Source organism: Mustela nivalis (genome assembly GCF_964662115.1).
Source record: "Mustela nivalis genome assembly, chromosome: 6".
Lineage (NCBI taxonomy): Eukaryota > Metazoa > Chordata > Mammalia > Carnivora > Mustelidae > Mustela > Mustela nivalis.
Genome location: NC_139025.1, coordinates 113,123,565 through 113,145,202, shown reverse-complemented (window position 1 = coordinate 113,145,202; position 21,638 = coordinate 113,123,565). Strand labels below are relative to the sequence as shown.

Below are 21,638 nucleotides of genomic sequence, written 5' to 3'. Positions count from 1 at the left end.
GATAGGAATTTAGCATGTTCCCAAGGTGGCATTAGAAATCAGTGGCGAAAACGCAAATGACTGCATTGAAGATAAAAGGTAATTGAATTAATCAAACTATGTAGCAATATAAACAATTATTAAACTGAATCTTTAGCTCACATGATATCCTAAGACAAATTCTGAGTGGATTGTGTGTTTAATATAACTAATAATACCATAAAAGCACTAGATAAAATGTGTATCTCTGTGTTGGCAAAGGATATTTAAGGCATGACACCAATGTCACAAACCACAAAAGATGGCCAAATTTCTACACAAAATTTAAACTTCTGAGGGGGAGAAAAAACAAAGTTAAGCACAAATGACAACATTAGAGGGAAAAAGTTGTCAACCTACACAGCAAAGAGGTGCCAGCCTTTTGTAAGTGATCCTTTCATTAGTTATGGGGCTTAAAAGCAATTCCAGCCCACACAGTCCAATCCGACTAAGCACTCTTAACCCTAAGCTCTTAAGACAAGGGTAGGAAGACTATATACTGGATTCCCTGGACAAGGCAGAAAGTGCCCTCCCGAAATCCTGTGTCATTATTTTTCGACAGCACGGTCTTCCTTGAACTGAATATATACAATGGTATTAGAAAATATACTTCACCAAAGCATTAAAAATATTGATATCGGGGTTTGAGGCGAATTGAGTTCTCCTTTCTTCCTGATTGTATTTTCCAAGTTTCTAAATTGAATATACGTTGCTTTGGAGATAAGAGGGAAATTTTTATATCAGCTCAAGTTTTTATTTGTAAGACACAGAAACTAATCTTGTCTGTTTTAACCAAATAGGGGATTTATTATTTATTACGAATGTACTAGGTTAGCTCATTAAATTATAGAGAAGGCAGGAGACCAGGCTTGGGCCCAACAGACAGAGCTTCCAAATCATACAGCAGAGTCTGTCTGGGGAGAAAACAGCAGCCTTCCCAACCAAGCAATAGATGCTAATCTTTGGGTCCCCTCCATCTCTGCACCAGGAACTTGATCTTGGAGCACACCAAACTGTCCCAGCTACTGGAAAGACATCACCTCTGCCTCTTACCATCACTTAGTGCCCCACAGTTGAGGGCACAGTTGGCAAAATGACCTGGCCTGGGTCATGTGTCTCCATCCCGAGATGCCAAGGAAAAGCAAACATCTGGCATTTTTAGCCTCTATAGTGGGTAGATGTCTCTTCTCTTCATCTCATTAAGGTTCATAAGATAATTTCCTAAACACAGAAAGACGGTTCTTATATTGAGTGGTCAAGAGAACAGTGAACGTCCACTTCTTAGTACACTTTAAAGAAGAAATCTTCACCAAAGATAGAGGGGGAGGGACGACTCTGTGACAAGTAATAATAGTTTAGAGGGAATTACGAAGATGGGGTGAGCAAAGTTCAACTGAGGACGAAGGCCTCCTCTACCTGCTGCAAATTTTCTTCTTCATTCCTTAAAATGTGATTTCTTCTTTATTATTCCCCTAAAATTATCCAGTTAATACATGATGGGGAGCTAAGCATGTTGTTTTTTTTTAAACTAAAAAATCATTTATAATAGAAACACTGAGGATCGAGAATAAGAGGAGAGGAAAAAACCTTCTTCTTCATGGACCCAAATGGACCACAAATGTGGGCCATTACTGCTGACTCCATCATCTCACCAGCTACAAACGACTGCAAACCAAAAATATTATCCTAAACTAGCTTCCGCTTCTTACCATCCAGTCTGATGCAAGCACTTAGAAAGTAAGACACACTACCATCCCCCTGCACGTGCCCCAGAGGGAGTACACATTCCCTCTGGGGCAACACCAGAGGGGAACACCACCAGCTGTGCTTGACTCTCTGGGGGACGGGCTGGCCCGCCTGAGCACCAGGGCCAGCGGCGCTCTAGGGAACAGATGCTATGTTCCCATCCATGATGCTCAGTCCTTGCAGTGGCTGCTAGGAAGTTGAGTCACATCGAGGCAGCTCCAGAAAAGTAAGCAGTATATTACGGTGTCTCTGTCATGAGTTCTGGATCCCAAGCTGCTGCTAATTTTTCCTCTCCTTTTGGTATTTACATCCTCCCTTCTCCTCTCCCATATTAAGGGAAACACTGCAAGCCACCTTAACTTCCTTTTTGTTATGAGGCTGGGCAAAAATAATAAATGTGCATATTGACATTTGCTTGGGAACCTCGAATTGTAAATTCGAGGCACCAGCTCTTTATGCTGGTTAGACATCAGATCACAATTAAATCTTCCTCAAATTCTCTGTCGTCCTGGTAACTGCTCTCTACTTAGAACATGAGGGCGAGATTACCCAAAAGGGTCTGGAAGGGGAGCAAGAGCTTATTAAGTTCTTTCCGATGCTCAGAACCACACGAGCAGTGCTGGAGCGGTAGCGAGGCGACAGGAGAAAAGCCCCCGCTCAGGTTATCCGGATTGCTGTGATGTATTTGGGCTCTGCTGCCGTTAAGTAGTTATGTACATTATAATAACAAGATTGGCTATGGCACACCAAAAATATTGACAATGAATAGTATTTTGGATAATCACAGATTGCAAATCCTCTTAAACGCATTCAACTCTAAGATATATTTAGACTTAGATGAACAGTAGCTGGAGGAATTTCTTAAAACGTCAATTGGTGTGAATGAATAAAGATGGTTTTCAGGGAGCCATATTGCTTAGGGATTAAGGCCAACTGGAACAATTCACTTTAAAAAAAAAAAAAAAGAGGCTCCAAGCTCAAGAGAGCAGCTCCCCTTTATCTGATGGAGGCACGGAGGCTTCGGTCCTCAGGACTGGTGCTGGCGGCCCTGCCGTGATGGTTCGGGTCTCTCCATTTGCATAGAGAAGAGTTTGTAATTGTGCATAAATGGGAACGCACAGCTCCTGTGAGACAATGTTTGCAGCAAGGATGAGGAAAACAAAATCTCAGGAGCAGTCATTTTTATTTTGGCTTAACAGATTTTAGCAGGAAGACTGAATATGAATGGGCTTCATTTTTAAATCCTGAAGACAATTTCTGAAGCAGCCCATAAGGTGCCACTTTAGTCGGAGGCAATTAAAAACAGCCTAGAATAGCAGGAAAGAAAAATCACACCATTTGTTTGGACATTGCAAGGGGGAAAAGTTACGCATGAGATGAACTCCATTCCTACATCCTCCCTGTTATCTTTTATGCTTTTTTACTCTTCCCGGGGTTTTGGAGGTGGAAATGGGACAGGAGGCACGGCGGAGAAACAAGCAAAAAACGTTTCTAATGCTTAAGATACTGCTTGTCGTGCTTTAATGACCATAACGTGAGGTATGTTACAAGCACTTAATTAAAAGGAAGGCGCGGACTTTATCCCCATGGGTCTTCTCAGGAGTGGATCCCCTCTTTGATAAGTTGGGCATTACTAAAAAAAAGTAAACGCGTATTAGAAGTAAATTCTCTCTTTTGTTTCCTTTCATTGTCCTTAAGGACCACTAGATAAGGCATTTTTGAACTTAAAATCTTGATGATCTCGAGTGACCTGGAAACTACTGGAAACCTAGTTTCTCAAAGTGGGATATCGAGAGGGGATGCCCAGGGAGTTGGATTTCCTGCAAGTCCCACTTTCAGAGTGCCCTTCACCATCGTCTCGTAGCCTCTGAGGCGGCCACTTGATGAGGAACAAAACTAATTAAAGTCACACTGAATCTGTATGGTAGCTGTTCACAACGTGGAAAATCACTCTTTTTTCACAGCTTCTTTTCTTTTAAAATGTATGCCCTTTTCCTCGTCCTTAATGCGTTCTATATCTATGACACAAATACTCTTCGCCGTGGGACCTGGACTCAGAGGCGTCAGAACCCAATAAAAGAGTCCTGTAGCTTAATGGTCCTTAAATGCTCAACATCTTTGTCACTTAATGTAAAATCCATCCGATCTAATAGCCGTGACGGAATTAAAGATATATAATTTTTTTCCTATTAAATGTTAATCTTCTGACTTGGCAGAGCAATAGAAGCTCTAAATTATTAAGAAGGCAATAACCTCTCTAAACTCTTTCCTGAATTCAGAATACTCCCAGGACTGCTATCTCGAAAAACAAACTGCAAAGCTGTTTAAAATATAAAAATCAGGCCCATTCAGTACAATTTGAGACCAAATAGCAATTATAATGGGCATTATTTTTACCGACGTCTCTTCTACTATTTCATGGAGTAGAACGTAAGTATATGTAGGTGCACACACACAGACACACACACACACACACACACACACACACACACACACACACACAGCTACTAGGGAAGCAATCCTCACAAGTCTTGGCTCTTTCTCATTTACATATGACATTTTTGTAACCTTTCCTTTCTGGTTGAATCCATCCCTCACCGAAGTTTGTTCCTGCGGGTATAAATAATGAACCCAGCCTCTAATGCATAAGCGACACCACATGACCAGTAACACTCACCACGATGGCACTCGGTGCTCCATGCCCTGGAATGCCACCCCTGCTGCAGCTTCCGGGCTTTTTTTTTTTTTTTTAATCTCTACCATCATGTCTCTTGCAAGGTGGAGGCCCCTACATGTGGCCAGAGACCTAAGCCGTGCTCAGACTGCAGGTTACGATTTACCTGGAGAGGTCTGATCTAGGCAGTCATGTTTCAAGGCACCAAGGCCCAAACCTGGGAAAGAACTTCCAACAACAAAGCTGAGCTGGGGAGATCACTGAATGGAAGGGAGCGGAGATGCCTGTTTTCTGTGTTGTATTTTGCATATACATATTTGATGGTGCCATTTTTTTCCTCTTTTCTGAAACGTCATCGTTGCGGAATATCACTCACAGCATGCAGCAGCCAGGAGCGAAGCCGAGGCTCTTCCTTCTCTGGCAGGCGTGGGCCGCCATATTTTTGCCTGCTCATCACAGGCAAGTCTCTCTCTATCCCTATGTTGGTGCCAGAGGTACCGCCATTACTTTGACGCACAGAACTTGTGAGAAGAAAAAAGATCATGCGAGGCTGCAGAGTCCAGTGATGAGGAGAATGCAGAGGCAGCAAGGAGTAGTTGTCTCCCACTGTGGTGAAGCAGACATCAAGAGAAGCTTCTGGCCATTGCTGCCTAAGCTTCAGCTTTATGTGGGCAGGCACCAATAGGCCTTGTCATCGTGGGCACCAAAAATGAACCTTCCCTTTTCTACTTTGAAGCAAGTCAACCAAGAACAGGAACCCTTCAGGTAGGTGAGAAGCATGTGTAGAAGTTTTTAGGTGCTTGTTTGAGGAAAGCTGGTAATGCACTTGTGTTCTGAAGCAGCAAGATCCCTAAAGCAGCAAAGATCCAACGCCTAAGAGTTTTAAACCATGGAATATCTGGCTAGGGTCAAGAGCAAAGGTTGGAAATAAAAAGCAAGCCATCAGAAAGATGAAGCTACATTCGCCTGGAGTCTTAGAACAGCGCAGGTTTAGCTAGTGAATAAGTCACTGTAATATTACAATTTAAGATGTTTGTTGAATGAATATTCGACTTTAAAAGTTCTTTATAACATGGATCCTCTGGCAAAAAGAATGAGCTTTCCCAATGAAGCAGGAATGGTAAGAATGAAACAGTGGGAAAGTAATAAAGCTTTCAACAAAGGAACGTGCCCCAATAGGAATTTGGTGACTTTTCCCCACTCACATCTCAGACACAACTGATCTTTAGATGTCCTAGTTCTTCTGAACACAGAAGAGACCAGCATCTACCTACTCTGTACATTCCACTATTTACTACCTAAAAAACTTCAGCCTTCAGTGTCATAAAGGCTATCTCTGCCTTTGATATCAAAAGATGGGTGAAGGAGAACATGGGATTAATTCAAGGGGGTTCCTTGCTCCTCCATGTGGTGGACTAATAATGGGCGACATCACCGGTGGACCCCGTCGTTCTCTACACCAAATTCTCCAAAGTGGCACATGGCATAAATGACCTTGTAAACCTTTTACAAAGATGCTCAAAACAATATTCCACATTTTACTGGTGATTGGTGACAAAATAAAGCACACATGAGGTTCCCTCCCAGCTCTACTAAGGAAAATGCAGCACTGAAATGTGACTATTCAGTAAGGGACGTTTTCTACTTTAGAGCTTCAAAGGAGACCTAAATAAAACCGATGAAACAGAACTCGTGCCAAAAGACAACATTAAATATGAAAATTAAAGAATCCAATTTTTTTACATGAAAAAATATCTAAAGAATTAAAAAATAAATCCAATTCTGACTTTTCACTGTTGTTCCTACACTGAAGAAATGTGATGGTTTCTGGTGGAAGAAGCTATTTTGATGGCTCTTTGTCCTTGTTACCATACAAAATTGGAACCAGAAAATCTGGGTGCCTGGCTGGCACAGTCAGTGGAGCATGCAACTCTTGATCTCAGGGTCGTGAGCTCAAGGCCCACGTTGGGCACAAATAAATAAATAAATAAATAAGAAATCTGGTCCAGAATGTTCAAAGATTATTGCTAACGCACATTTTGCGATGAAAAGAAAACTTAGTTGAAAGGATTCATTTGTTCAGTTTATTTGCTAACAGTCAAATTAGTAATCTTCAATCTGAATGGTAAACAAAATAGCAAAACACATAAACTCTTCTTAATGAGATGTAGTTAATAAAAATGGTTGGTTACAATATTTACTAAAACATGGTCTATTTTATTTTTTTCCTTGTGAGCTACGTTCTTATGGTTTATTATTGCCCTTTCACCTAAAACCTGAAAAATGTTTTCTAAAATCTGTTCTCTAATTTCGCAGGAAAACTGCATGTTATTAATTTCATTAGTGCAATTTTCCTATAAGTAAGTACAAAACATTTGGAGGATGTGTGTATAGTGAGTGTTTGGTTACTATAGTAGCAAATGTCAAAGTAGTTGCTTAAAAAAAGCCTATAATTTTTGACACTTTGAAAAATCTAGTATACCATTTATCATAGTTCTCTAAATACTATGGCAAGAGAAATCACAAGTGAAAATTAAAATGCTGTTGTGGATATTATGAGGCCATTTTAATATAAATTCCTGATACATTCTACCCTTGCCTGTTTTTAATCTAAATGTAATTTAGCACTGCACACCGCTTTATAAAAAGAAGTGTATTTAAAGGGGCATAAAAGTTACTAGGTAAGAAGTAAAAAATCTATACCTCTAAAACAAGTCAAAGGCACTCATGAAGTTACTTCAATAAAAATGCAACTTGGCCAGCCAAGTTATGATGCATTCCTTAAAATCACATTCGGTCTCATGGCTTAGCTGAAGACCAGAAAGATCTTTTGATCCACTTACCAAATTAATTTCTCTAAAAGAAATCTTTAAAAATTATTTCAGTCTGACCCCTCTTCATATGGCCCTCTGAAGGTGGCGTACTTTATTACGGACTCAACAGTTTAAAAATACATAGCCCATCTGAGGCAGTGTTAGGTTGTTTGCCCGACCATAAAATTAACATATATAGAATATAAGAGTTGAACTGATAGGGAAAAACTCAGTAACATACCCATCTAATTTAAAAACAAAACAAAACAAAACTGGGGTGCCTGGGTGGTTCAGTGGTTTAAGTCTCTGCCTTCAGCTCAGGTCATGATCTCAGGGTCCTGGGATCAAGCCCCACATCAGGCTCCATGTTCAGCAGGGAGCCTGCTTCCCCCTCTCTCTCTGCCTGCCTTTCTACCTACTTATGATCTCTCTCTGTCAAATAAATATATAAAATCTTAAAAAAAAGAAACTTGCTGATGAAACAAAATATATTTTATTTCAACTGTAACCAGCACAAGGCAGCTGAGGAAGGCCATGGAGTTGTACTGGGACTGCTGAGCACCAGCAGCTAAAGCACGCCCCAGCTGGTCGGGACTGCCTTTAGCACACGAGCCCCTGCCGCATTTGTATGATCTGGAGTAAGGCCGCCTGCACGTCTTCATCCATGTGACCCTGGAGAGAAAGAAGAAAGGCAGAAATATTTTATGTCATCCTCACGGACACAAGAATTCTAAAGCCCGAGGCTTTGAAACAGGGCCTAAGTGGTTGTGATTCACCAAATGCTAAAGCCTCATCATTGCAGATATTCTAAAGGATTTCCTGGAAGGAGGACAGAGCTGTGTGATGGAAAGAAAGAAAGTCAGCTTAAAAGTAGTAGAAACCAGCTGCTCTTAACACTTATTATCAGAAGACAGATGGACAAACTTCTCTCCTCTTTTTTTAACAATGGCTCAGACAATAGGGGCAGCATGAATTGTAGATAAGCAAAGTCAGCTACAAGTTAAGTTTTTTTCCTGCTCCTGCTGAGAAATGTTTTTGTAATTAGAAAAGTAATTAATGAAAAAGACCCCAAACTTATATTCTTATCCTAAGTAGGATCACATGTATGATTTTCCAACTTGCCCTTTCACCTAATGTCACAAAGTCTTTCCCCAGCTGTATCCCTAATTATTTTAAGTTATTGGATAATAACACTTACGGATATATCATCATTTCTTTACTTGGTCCTGCAGTGATGCCCATTTAAGGTGTCACCCATCTTTACAGGCAGATTCCTAATTGCCTGTTCAAAAAGCAGGCTCAATTGCTAATTTTGCTAAGCACTACAAAACTTCCCCTACAGGCGTTGTAACAATTTACACTCCCACCAACAGGGTATAAATGCCAATTTCCCAGACACCTTGGCCAACACTCCAGACGATCATCTTGTTTAGTATTTGCCAATCCCCTTGGTGAAAAATGGTACCTCCTTTGCTTATTCGCATTTCTCCATTATTGACGAGGTTGAGATCTTTTTTATATGTATGTTAGCCATTTATATTTAGGAAGAAACACTTTGAACTTAAAAAGATGGCAAGAGGTTGATTAAATGCGAGTCAATATGGTAAGCTTACAACACCCTCTTCCCCTTTTTCTTTGCTTGAACACTTGAACAGGTTTTAGCATAACACTTCCTATTAATATAAAAAGTTATGCTTCCAAAATCTGTTTCTATAACAGCAGGATGTTTAAATTTCAAACATTAGCCATAGTTGACTAAACTGAATTTCTTAGTTAACTTTATGATGCCAGAAGGCAAGACTATTTCAGATGCCAGTTGTTTTTGTTATGTTTCATTAGGAGTCAGTAGAATTTCAACTTTTGGAAGCAGACTTTAGACAAAGTTGAAAGGCTCGCTAGTTTGCAGTGTCTCTCGGCGAAGGCACGCTCTTCCTCTTCTGGCCAATACCAGACCTGAATGAGTTCCTCATCCTCTCTGATACACATCTTCGACACTTTTCTACCCTCTCCCTCCTAAAAGTCCCATTCCGCTATCCATCAACTGTCCTAACAACCGCAATATACAGTTTACCCTTAAACAACAGGAGTTTGAACCATGGCTCCATACAGACACAGATTTTTTTTTATTAATATCATATTGTATATGATATTAATACAAAATACATGTATTTTCTCTTTATGATTTTCTTTTCTTTCTTTTTTTTTTTAAATCAGAGAGAGAGGGGGAGAGGGCGAGCAAGCACAGGCAGACAGAGTGGCAGGCAGATGCAGAGGGAGAAGCAGGCTCCCTGCCAAGCAAGGAGCCCAATGTGGGACTCGATCCCAGGACTCTGGGATCATGACCTGAGCCAAAGGCAGCCGCCCAACCAACTGAGCCACCCAGGCATCCCTCTTTATGATTTTCTTAATACTATTTTTTTCTCCAGCTGACTTTATTATAATATAGTATATAATAAGTATATAATAAATATAACATAGCAAATGTGTATTAATTGAATTGACTACTTATATTATTGGGGAGGTTTCCAGTCAACAATAAACTATTAATAGCCAAGTTTTTGGAGGGATCAAAAGTTATATGCGGAGTTTTCGACCTTGCAGGGTTGGCTCCCCTGCCTCCCACTGTTCACGCGTCAATGGTACTGTGAAATCTCAGCTCATCTTCTAGCTCCGCAAAAGAAAGTAGCCAATCATACCATAATCCATTCTTTTCCTTTTGTTACCCCTTAATCTCCTATAGAAAAGGAAGGCTTTTTGGTTTTAAGAATTTGATACTGTAAAGTTTCTTCTTTTTTATTATTTCACCTGGTTCCTTTTATTAAAAAATGACCTTCTTGAAGCTTTCTCTCATCTCAACACCTCTTTAAAACAAACAAACAAACAAATAAACAAAAAAAAACCATGTGGACTGACACTTCAAATTCTAACCAAGTCCTGTTATATCTCACCCGCCATTCTAACACTGTCTCTTTTAATACATCTTCCTCAAAAAATCTATACTGAGAATTTTGGAGACGCTGATTACAGGATTTCTACAGAGCATTAAGTATGGCACTCTTCATATGTCAAACATTTTCTTATTTTTCTAAAAAAAAGCTTTCTCATTATACCCCCAAAGAAGGGAATTCTTAATCTTACGCTTCACTGAGTTTAAGCCTCAATAAATAAATGTTATTGGTAATCTCCTACCAGAACCAATTTTTTCCTTACATTCTTACAATTTTGTGCACACTTTGTCATTTTTGCACTTTTATAGTACTACATGTCCAAGAAATACTCCCGAGAAACAGTGAAGTCCTTCACTTCTTGAGCTGAGAGCCAGGTATGGCTGTCAAGACGCTATCTCCAGCTAGCAGTGCCACGAGCATAGGCCGCCATCAGATGCTGCCAAATGGTCTATAAAATGAGTGACAAGCAGATGGAGAGAACACGAAATTGAAGATGTTGTGTTACCATATAGCTTTGTAAATTTTGCTGGGAGATACACAGCCATGATTAAAAGAAACACAATTATTTTTAAATAAGCATATGGGGTACAACTACTTTACACATCAATGACTTTCTCATAAATGTACTTGCAAATAAAAAATGGTCTTCTCCAAAATGGGATCGAGGAGTGCGGCTGTGCTGAGCACAGATGACGTATGGAACTACTTAATCACTGTATTGTACATCTGACACTAATACAGCACTGCATGTTAATGACACCGGAATTTTTAAAAAATAAAATGGAAAGGACTCTTAGGATGAAAATACAAATGAAATGAAATCTTTTCCAAAGGAGGAAGAGTATTCTTTTTTTTTTTTTTACCTGTGCAGCACTAAGAAGATGTGTACGGTAAATTGCAATCACCTCTTGGTGCTGTCTGTCAGCATCCTAGAAATGTGATAAGACAGACAGGTCAGAGCATTGGCATTCACATTTTCAAACACAGAGAGGCTTGTGGGAATGCCACCTTCAGGCTTGACACTACACAACAGTAGTGTGCTCCCACCATGTTATGCTCCTGCCACACCTTGTAACAAATCACCTTGGGCTCCATGATACAAAACCTTGTAGCATAACAGTAACATAGACTTTCCTCATCAATGTGTGGGAACCTAGTGAAAGTAATGCCACTTGTCCTCCGTACTGGGAAATCACTTCCTTAGTTGACATCTCATGCCACCAGATCATCCAGATACCTACTAACTTCTACATCGGATTATTGCAAAAGCTTCCCATTTTGTCTCCCTGCCTCTAAATTTTATTTCTTTTCATGCTCCTGAAATTAAGGTAGCTCTTTGCTCATATCACTTTTGGCTCAAAAACCTCAGGAGAAACTTCATTCCGTATAAAAGAGAATCCAAACTCATCCACTTGCTTCTCAACAGGCTTGGCAGTTTTGCCACAAACATAACTCTGGCATGAGATGTCAACTAAGGCAGTGATTTCCCAGTACGGAGGACAAGTGGCATTGTTGTAGGGCTGTGATAAAGATCAAGGTCAAAGTATGTAAAGTGTTCAGGGCCATGTCTGGCATATCAAAGGCAGCACATCTACTACTAGTACAAGTAACTCTGAGCAAACGTGATTACCTTCCTGGACGTGAGCATAGCCACAAATTAATGTGCCTTCTAAATAAACTTTTACCAACTAACGTGAACCCGCACATGTGGGCATGAAGGCTCCAAGGGCAGGCTACTCACAGCCAGCTGCTGCTGCAGGGACTTCACTTGCTGCTGCAGGGTGTCGACCAGCTGGCTCTGCCTCTTGCTGGGGCCCCCGCTTGGGGACGTGAGCTGTGAAAGGCCACTGAGTGCCTGCTTGAGTCTTTCCACGTCATTGAGCAGTTCTGTTATCTTATAAAGAAAGAAAAAAGGCATGGGAGAAACCTGTATTATTCACTTATTCGATTCTAATGAACACCTTTACACAAAAATCTCTCCTTGAGGCACACAATTTATCTTTATAGACCAGAAAATTGAGGAATGGATATTGTCAATATTATGATCAATAGTACATAAACTATACAGGTTTTTTTCATTAAATTCCTCTCAATAAATTCCTTATAAACGCATTACCAAATTAAGAATAAATATATATCCTAAGATTGGACTGTGACCTTAGTCTTTTTATTCTTAGATAATACTTAAGTACTTATGAAAGTCTATAGATTATCTTCTAGGTCATCTGAACAGGAACTTATGGGGCACTGCCTCCAACAAAGTTTGAAAAGACAGCATGGCTCATTTAAGTCCAGCACTAACTCATGTCCCTGGTTTGTGTCAAGAACATATGATTTTAGACTTCTTCATCTTAAAAAGGGGGGGAAAAATCAGGAGGCTCTTCAGACCAGTGGAGAGAGCAAAGGCTTTATTTAAGATCAGCCTGATCTGTTAGTGATTAGCTGTGTGAGTTTGGTCAATTTCCTTTCTTTCTCTGAGCTTTAGTTCCTTTATCAATGAAAGGGGAGAAGTTCTTTCATAGTTAAGAAAATCAAATGCAATCATAAATACATGCCTGGTATGTAGTATAAGCTCAAATAAGTGGCAAAAATGTTAAATAGTTATTAAAAACTTGCTTTTGTAATTATTCAATGTTACATTTGTAACATCCTTCTGAATAAGCAGAGAGCATTTAAATTCTGGGCCATCGGAGCAGATAGGTCAGGTTAGTACTGGCACTTCTCCAAGGAGGTGGGCTGGGATGTGTCTGCTCTCAGGTGTCACTGTACCCCTAGAACTCACCACGGCACCCTGCACATAGAAGGCATTCAATAGTTATTTACTGAACTGATAAAAATGCATCCAAATGCACCCTGATTTCTCGTCTTCACAATATACACTTTATGCCAACTACCAGTTTCAAAAATATTGTTGGGCACCTGTTCTGTAGATTGTAGCATGAGAATGAAAGAAGAAAAGGTAAGTTACAAACCTGAGCTTATAAGCTGGTTGAGACGATCAAGCACATAACTCAATAATTGAGACATTTGAAGTGGATGGCAGCACTAACAGAAACCATGCATTCTGGGAGGGGAACAGTTTACTGGAGGCTAGACGGGACAGTGAAGGCTTCAGGAAGGAGGACACATGTTGAAGTGGGCATGAAGGAATGTACAGGACTTAACTCGGCAGGCATGAGGGGCAGGGCATTCTGGGTGAGGAGACCAGGGTGTGGAAAGACACGAGGACAGACTGTGCAAGGAACTGGAGGGCTCGGTTATTGGTATGAGTGAGTGCCAAGATCAAGTCTGGGGTGCTCCCCCATGTCCTTCGTTTCTCGGAGCCCCGAAACAGCTTTCTTCCTCCTCTCTCTCATCACCCTTCCATATCCTAAAACCCATTGCACTGACCACTCGCTTATGAAGCCCAGGAATCTTGAGTCTCCCCATCTTTCCTCAATTCTTGACTCTACGAGTTGAGGAAACCAAAGGAGAAAAGCTTTGCCTGTATGACTTGACTTTTCTTTCAATCCTGAATTTCTTTGCACACCAGCAGTCTAACCGGAAAGGTGGCATTTAGTGGTCCCGTAGTGAATGCTTTTGTAACCCCGTCCCATGGGATGCTGCGGTAAAGGGCCCTGTCCCACTCCGGCAGCTCTGCCCTGGGGTCTGCCAATGCCAAGCCATGCACATGCCTCGTAGCCTACCTTATTATCTTTCGCTTCAATCTGTTTGGCAGATTCCTGTATTCTTTTCTGTAACTCTGCGATTGTGGTCAAGGACTTATCACACCGCTCCTGCTGATCCTTGATTTCTTGCTCGATGCTGAAATGCAGTAATTCCTTCTCATCTTTGGCACAAAGTTGCTTCTTTTGGGCCTGCAGCACCTCCTCGCAGGCTTCCTCATACTTTCTATTCAGATTGGCCAGTTTTTCATTGAGGCTGGAAATCTGGGTCTCCAAATCACTTTTTGTTGCTTTGTATTTAGACAAATCTACCACCTCTCTCGTCTCTAGCTTTTTTAATGCTTGTTTAGTGTTCTGAACCTCGGACTGGAGTTTGGAGACCTCTTCCGTTTTGTTTTGGCTCTCCTCTTCCTTCTCCCTCAGGCTGGCCTTCATGATGCCCACTTCCTTCTCAAATGCTTCCTTAATCTGCAAATGCTCTGCCAGGGGCACCGAAGAGTTCTTTTGGTTCTCTAGCAGCTGACGCAGATTGGCCACCGTCTGCTGCTCTTTCTCGTAACACCTCTGCTTAGTCTTCAGTTCCTCCCTCAGATGCTCGATGGTGCCGTTAAGAGATTTTTTCAGGGCCTCAACCTGCTCCAGGGGAACATGCTGCTTCTGCAGAAGGGTCTGGGCCGTAAGAAGCTCCGAAGCCTGTCTGGTATTCTCGTCCACCAGCTTCTCCTTCTCAGTCTTCACCTCCGTGTACTTCTGTAACAGGTCTTTCAACTGTTTGTTTAGCTCTTCTGCTTTCCTGTTCAGTGCTCTCTCTGTGCCATGAGAGTTCTCAACGAGAACGTTCTTATCCTTTAAATCCTTCTGAAGAGCGCATATCTCCTTCTTCAGCTTGTCATTCTCGTGCTTGCACTTCTTGGCCTCTTCTTCCCTGACGTGGTATTTTTGCGTCTGCTCTGAGAGCTGTTCTTTTAGTTCTTTCTCTGCTGCTTTAAATTTTCTCTCACACTCTTCGAAGCTGACGATTGGAGCGTATTTGAGCTTAATGCATTCCTGTATCGTGTCAAGTTCCTTCTTCTGGGCTTCGATTTCGGCATGCAGGGTCACAATCTCGTCTTGGCCCTTTCTGTAGTTGGCCAGTATTTCCGCGCTGTCATCCTGTACTCTCTGCAGGCTCTGGTTTACGGCACTCATCTTCTCCTCATGCTCTCGGAGGCTGATATACTCGGCTTTTATTTGGCTCTGAGTGTTTTCCAGGTTTCTTCTGAGGATTTCATTCTCACCTTTAGTTTTTACAAATTCCTGATTGAGATCTTCGAGCTTTTTCTTTGTGTCTAATAACTCTCTGTTGGCCTTATCCACTGTGCCATTCAACGCGGTTTTCACCTCCTCATGGGTTTTAGCCGGCACATACTGGGTACTCAGGGTCTTTTTCAGGTTAGTGTTTTCAGACACGAGTGCATTTATTTTCTCTCGGTCTTCACCGCTCCTCTTATTCAGTTCAGACAGCTGTTGTTTGAGGTCAGCGACACTGGATTTCAGAGCCGAGACCTCTTTTTGGTGCTTCTCGGGAGGCACGAACATGGTTTCCAGGCGGCTAACATTCTTACTTAAACTGTCATTTTCCATCAGCAACTTCTCCATTTCCAGCTTCCTGTCTGCGTATTTTTGTGTTACATCTAAAAGCTGTTTCTTCAGCTCATCAACAGTGATATCATGTGACTTTTTCATCTCTTCGCTGACTTGTAGAGGAACGTAATGACTTTTCATTTCACTTGTTAAGTTCTGGACTTGCTGGTTGAGGGCCTTGTTCTCCAGATAAACCTTTTCAATGTCCCTTTGCAACGTCTGATTTTTCGACGTGAGTTCGGTGACCTTCTTCGCCAGCTCTCCTGCTCTCTGCTCTAGTCTGCTTCTGAGCTGCTCGTGCTCCTCTGGCTTGATGTGCTGAGCAAGTTTGGCCTTACAATTCTCAAGCTCTCTCTTCAACTGTCTGATTTCTGTAAGTGACTTTTCATACTCTCTTTCTGCCTCTCCTATTTTCTTCACCTTCTCGTTTACTTCGCTTGACAACAAACTCTTCATGCTTTCAAATTTTTCCGTCGGAACCGAGAGGGCCAACTTGGCTAAGAGTTCTTTCACCTGGCCTTCCGCCTCGGCGACCCTCCTTCCTTTCTGGTCTCGCTCCGTTTCACACGTACTGAGTTCCTTCTGTAAGCGCTTATTCTCTTCCACCAGCCTGCCTTCGTCCCTCCTCAACTGTTCCACTACCAGCTCATTTTGTTTGATTTGGTTTCGCAATTTCCCCACTTCAGCGGATGCGCCCTCGTACTTCGCCTTCATGTCCTTCAGCTGGTCCTTCAGCCCCTCCGTCAGCCTGTGGCTCCCTGTGGCTCCTTCACTTGTCAGGTGCTCCTTAAGGGCAAGGAAGTGCGTCTGCATCTGTTTTACTTTACCTTCGGAGTCATACATTCTCTTCTGCACGTCCTTCAAGGCGTCTTCCAACTGCTTTATCTGCTCATCGGAGTCCGCCTTGACCCGTTCGCACTCCAGCGCTAACGCCTTGCACTCGGCCACCTTGTGCGCCAGCTCGTTCTGCAGCTTGAGGCGGTCTTGTTTTGCCGATTCACAGAAAGTTCTCATTGCCTCTAACTCTTTCTTTAAAATGTCATTTTCAGAATATGAGGTTTGATTGGTTAATGACAGCTCCAGTGGTCTTAACATGGACCTGCTCTGCATGTAGGCTGGGACCCCTGGGGAAGTACACTGAAAAGGGAAACCAAAAAAAAGATACTAATCACAAAAGCCTAAAGAAGACAACGACTTAACTGCCAAACTTACAAAGTTCCTACATCACCAGCAGTCAAGGGGTTTTCAGACCAGCACCCTGGAAAACTACAGTAGTGATTCTGGGTATGAGTCCCTTCATATGCTCTCAAGCAGTGATACTTAGAGAGTCTGTTCATTTTAAGTATTTCTGTCAGAACAAAGAAGGTAAATAGTTGTGACCTCTGGGGACTACTTCCTCTTCCTTTCTCCATACACAGTAACTACCCACAAGTGATAACAACTTTATCAAAACTCATTATTACTTCTATGCTTTATGGCACATAATGTGCTTAGAACTTTCAATTCTGAACAAAGTCATCAGAACCCTCGAATCAAAACAAGTATTACAATTTTAAATCTGCAAATTATTTCACAGAATGATACATTATATAACTTCTAATAAGATATATAATTTCTGAATATCCTCGTTAACTCCAATGTAATGTTCTCTAAGTTATAAAAATACCACCAAAATAAGCAGCACAGCTAGTATGAGTTGTCAAGAGAATATTAGCTTACAAAAATGAAACCAAGTTTTCTTCGGTCAAGTAGGGTGAATGAGAACTTAGCATATGATCTTAGTCCAAAATCTGACTGACATCTCATTCCCTCCACTAAGAGTTGACACAAAAAAGTATAATTAAACTTCTCATGAAATAGTTCATAAACAGAACATATAAGCACGAAACACTAATTTCAACAATTTTGTTTTTTCCCATACAGCCTATCACAGTAAGGGCCCCTTACAACTACTAACTCATTGATAAAAACTATGTGCTGTGCACACATTCCACTATTTTAATAAGCAGGTTTCACTGTTGTTTAGTTAAATCTATACTGCCTTCCCCAGGGTCAAGAAAGAAAATTAACAAGAAGGAAGAATTTCCCGGCCTCTCTGCTTCTAAATTATCTTTCAATTTGCCAATGATCTTTAGACTAAAACTGCAAAAATTTACCAATTACTTATACATCTTTACAATTTCCGGACTTTTTTTTATTATAATCAAATATTTATCTAATCTTAAATACTTTTCAGATGATATCCATTTTCTCAACCTAGAATCTTAGAAGCTTCCAGCTTAAAATGATCCTTTTTTTTTTTTTAATATTGTACTTATTTATTTGAGAGAGAGAGTGCACACAAGTAGGGGGAGTGGCAGGCAGAGGGAGAGGAAGAAGGAGGCTCTCCACAGAGCAGGAAGCCCGATATGGGGCTTGATTCCAGGACCCTGGGGATCATGACCTGAGCTGAGGCAGATACTTAACCGACTTAGCCACCCAGGTGTCCCTGCAGCTTAAAGTGATCTTAAGACATCACAAAGGCTAACTCATTCTGCCTATCAATAACAGAAGGTTAAAAAAGCCTTTAAAAGTCCAAATATTGGGGCGCCTGGGTGGCTCAGTGGGTTAAAGCCTCTGCCTTCGGCTCAGGTCATGATCCCAGGGTCCTGGGATCGAGCCCCGCATCGGGCTCTCTGCTCAGCAGTAAGCCTGCTTCTTCCTCTCTCTCTGCTGGCTTGTGATCTCTGTCTATCAAATAAATAAATAAAATCTTTAAAAAAATAAAAATAAAAACAAAAGCCCAAATATTTATGTCTTCAGTCCACGGGAGGTGCTAAAAATGCAAACTTCTATCTACTGGAAAGTAAAGATGAGAAGGATATCAACAATAAAATCAGACAACACTATCTCTTGGAAGGTTTTCTTATTCTGAGGTGAATTTCCAACACATAAAACAGATATTTGAACATAAGGAAAAATACATTTCAAAGCCAAAAAAATTACTTCTGAGTTATTCATAACCTGTCTTCCCCTCTATATGGGCAAATATGAAGAGGTAACCAATCACTGTTAATAAATACAGGCTTACTATCCAAGACAATGAAATTGTAATTCAAATCTCTTATTTAAGCTACTGTCATCAGAAACACTCTAGAGGGCACTAGAAACAGTAATATCTGCTTTTATTAAACCCAGAACACCACCAACAACTTTTCTTTGATAATGAAAACCTTATTCAATGTATATGTACTAATATAGAATGCTGTTTTCCTCTTTTTAAAAAGGCACACAAATGTTTTTAATAAATATTTTTAAATTAAAAAACAATTACCTGTGAATCTGCCATGTACATTTGACCCTGTTTGAGAAGCATATCTTCTTTTCCTACATAAATCCAAATAAATGATATCTTAACTTAAATACCCATACCAAAGTAGGCTAAGAATTGATTTGGTGTTATTATCTCTCCTCTAGTAGTCAAAGGCATGAGTTACAACATAAAATTATCCTTGTTCTAAAATATTCCCGTTTTTCATTATTATTTCTATATATATAAGGAAAGTACCCATATTCTTCTGAATAGATACTAAGTTGGTTTTTAGAAATATGTAAGACTGTTAGATTACATAAGCTACACGATTATTATAAAATGTATCTTATAATCAGTCAAAATAAAAATGGTGTTCTTTATATTTATAGGATAAATGAGCTTGAGGATAATTTAATATTTCCTGGGAAGGAAAAAAAATGGATTTTCTAGAGGAATTATTTAGAATTAGCAAATAATACATAAAAGTTAATATTAATTACACAGTCTTAAAATAACTAAGAAATAAGTGTTTATGTAACTTCTAATTTTTAGATGCCTCCCTGCATTGAAACTATATCCAAAGATTTCTCCAAATCAGAAGTTATGTTTCTTTTCATAAAAGACAAGCCCCAAATATCACAAAATAGATGTCTACTAATGAACAAGGTAAGTTTGGTAACTCATATAAGATACAACTTAAAAATACAAGTGGCTAGGGAAAATCAGAGCCTCAGCATTACCGGATGTTATGCTAGAGGCTACAGTAGTATCATTACCTCTTCCTACTTCTGTATGTTGAGGTATAACACACAAGCAGTTGAAATTGAGTGGCAAGAATGTCATATACAGTTAGACAAAATGAATAGGTATAAACATTCTTCTTTGTTTTAACTGGGTGAATGGTAATGATAATCTATGCTTTTGTACTTACGGTTACTGAAATGACTTCCTGATCCTAAATGATCGGTCTGAAATCAGAAGCATAAATTTACGATGAATATTGCTTCATTTTGTTAAATTCTGTATCTATTTTAGCTCTTAAATGATCCAATTATTAAAGTCACATTTCAAGATTACTTGTTTCTCCTGAGTATGACTCTACTTGAAACCATAAAAAGACACAGCATTGATGACAATTCGAGAGACCAGTTGGGAATAAAATACTTCACTGAGCATTTTAATAAAAGCAGCCAAGCGGTTCAAGGAAAAACTTTTCTGCTCAAAACAAAAAACAAACAAACAAAAAAAGTGAGCCCCAAATGAACTGAAACAACTTTCAATACACACTCTTCACTGCTTCTTTACCTCAAAAGGAAGAAAATGGCTTCCCTATCAAATGCAATCTGTATCAAAATACCAAAGCACTTGTCAAAGAACTAGAATAATAGTAAATTTTGAATGGAAACACAAAGACCCCAAATAGCCCAAGCAATCTTTAGAAAGAATAAAGCTGAAGGGATCACAGCCCCAGATTTCAGGATACACTATGAAGCTATAGTAATCAAAACGGTACAGGGACGGCAGAAAAACAGACACATAGATCAACAGAACAGAACAGAGAGCCCAGAAATAAGCCCAAGCTTATATAGTCAATTAATTTACGACGAAGGAGGCAAGAGTATATAAAGGAGAAAAGACAGTCTCTCTTTAACAAATCATGTTGGGAAAACGGGACAGCTAAATGCAAAAAAAAAAAAAAAAAAAAAGAAAGAAAGAAAAAGAAACAACCATTTCTTACACCATACACAAAAATAAACTCAGAATGTATTAAAGACCTAAATATGACATGTGAAACCATAAAACTGGTAGAAAAAAATAGGCCATAACCTATTTGACATGGGCCATAGAAATAGTTTTCTAGATAGGTCTCTTCTGGCAAAGGAAACAAAAGCAAAAATAAATTGCTGGGACCACATCAAAACAAAAACCCTTTGCAGAGCAAAGAAAACCATATAAAGACCATCTAGTGAATGGGAGTTGATATCTATAAATCATATATCTGATAATGAATTAATATCCAAAATATAGGAAGAACTTATACACACTCCCCAAAAATAATCCAATTAAAAAGTGGGCAAAGGACCTGAATAGACATTTCTACAAAGAAGGCATACAGATGGCCATCACATGTAAAGACACTCTACATCACTAATCATCAGGGAAATACAATTGAAATAACAATGAGATATCACCTCATACCTGTCATAATGGCTAGTATCAGAAAGACAAGAAAAAAACGAGTGTTGGCAAGAATGTGGAAAAAAAGGAACCCTGTGCACTACTGGTAGGAATGTAAATTTTCCGCAGCCACTGTGGAAAACAGCATGGAGGATCCTTGAAAAATTTAGAAATACCATATGATCCAGTAACTCCACTATTGGGTAATTTACCCAAAGAAAACAGAAACACTAATTCGAGAAAATATATAAGCCCCTGTGTTTACAGCAGCACTATTTACAACAGCCAAGATATGGGAGCAGCCCAAGTGCCCATCAAGAAAAGAGAGAATAAAGAAGATGTGGTGTGGGGCGCCTGGGTGGCTGAGTGGGTTAGGCCGCTGCCTTCGGCTCAGGTCATGATCTCAGGGTCCTGGGATCGAGTCCCACATCGGGCTCTCTGCTCAGCAGGGAGCCTGCTCCCCTCTCTCTCTTTCTGCTGCCTCTCCATCTACATGTGATCTCTCTCTGTCAAATAAATAAAATCTTTAAAAAAAAAAAAGGAAGATGTGGTGTACACACACATACACACAAAAAAATATTAGCTGTAAGAAATGATGAGATGTTGCCATTTGCTAAACATGGATGGACCTCAAGGTATTATGGTAAGTGAAATAAATCAGACAGAGAAAGACAAATACCG

The 21,638-nt window shown here is 40.2% G+C and overlaps 1 protein-coding gene across 2 annotated transcripts in view; it reads right to left on the bottom strand.

Moving 5' to 3' along the window:
• Positions 1–7,725: 7,725 nt before the first annotated feature.
• Positions 7,726–21,638, bottom strand: part of UACA (uveal autoantigen with coiled-coil domains and ankyrin repeats) — an 88,479-nt gene continuing 74,566 nt past the window's right edge. For both annotated transcript variants that reach the window (XM_082735629.1, XM_082735630.1), the window contains exons 14-19: positions 19,711–19,747; positions 18,801–18,853; positions 13,886–16,624; positions 11,941–12,093; positions 11,063–11,128; positions 7,726–7,923 (exon numbers count right to left, since the gene is read on the bottom strand). In XM_082735629.1, coding sequence (XP_082591755.1) covers positions 7,852–7,923; positions 11,063–11,128; positions 11,941–12,093; positions 13,886–16,624; positions 18,801–18,853; positions 19,711–19,747 — 3,120 coding nt within the window. In that variant the 3' untranslated portion in view covers positions 7,726–7,851. The remainder of the gene's footprint in view (positions 7,924–11,062; positions 11,129–11,940; positions 12,094–13,885; positions 16,625–18,800; positions 18,854–19,710; positions 19,748–21,638) is intronic.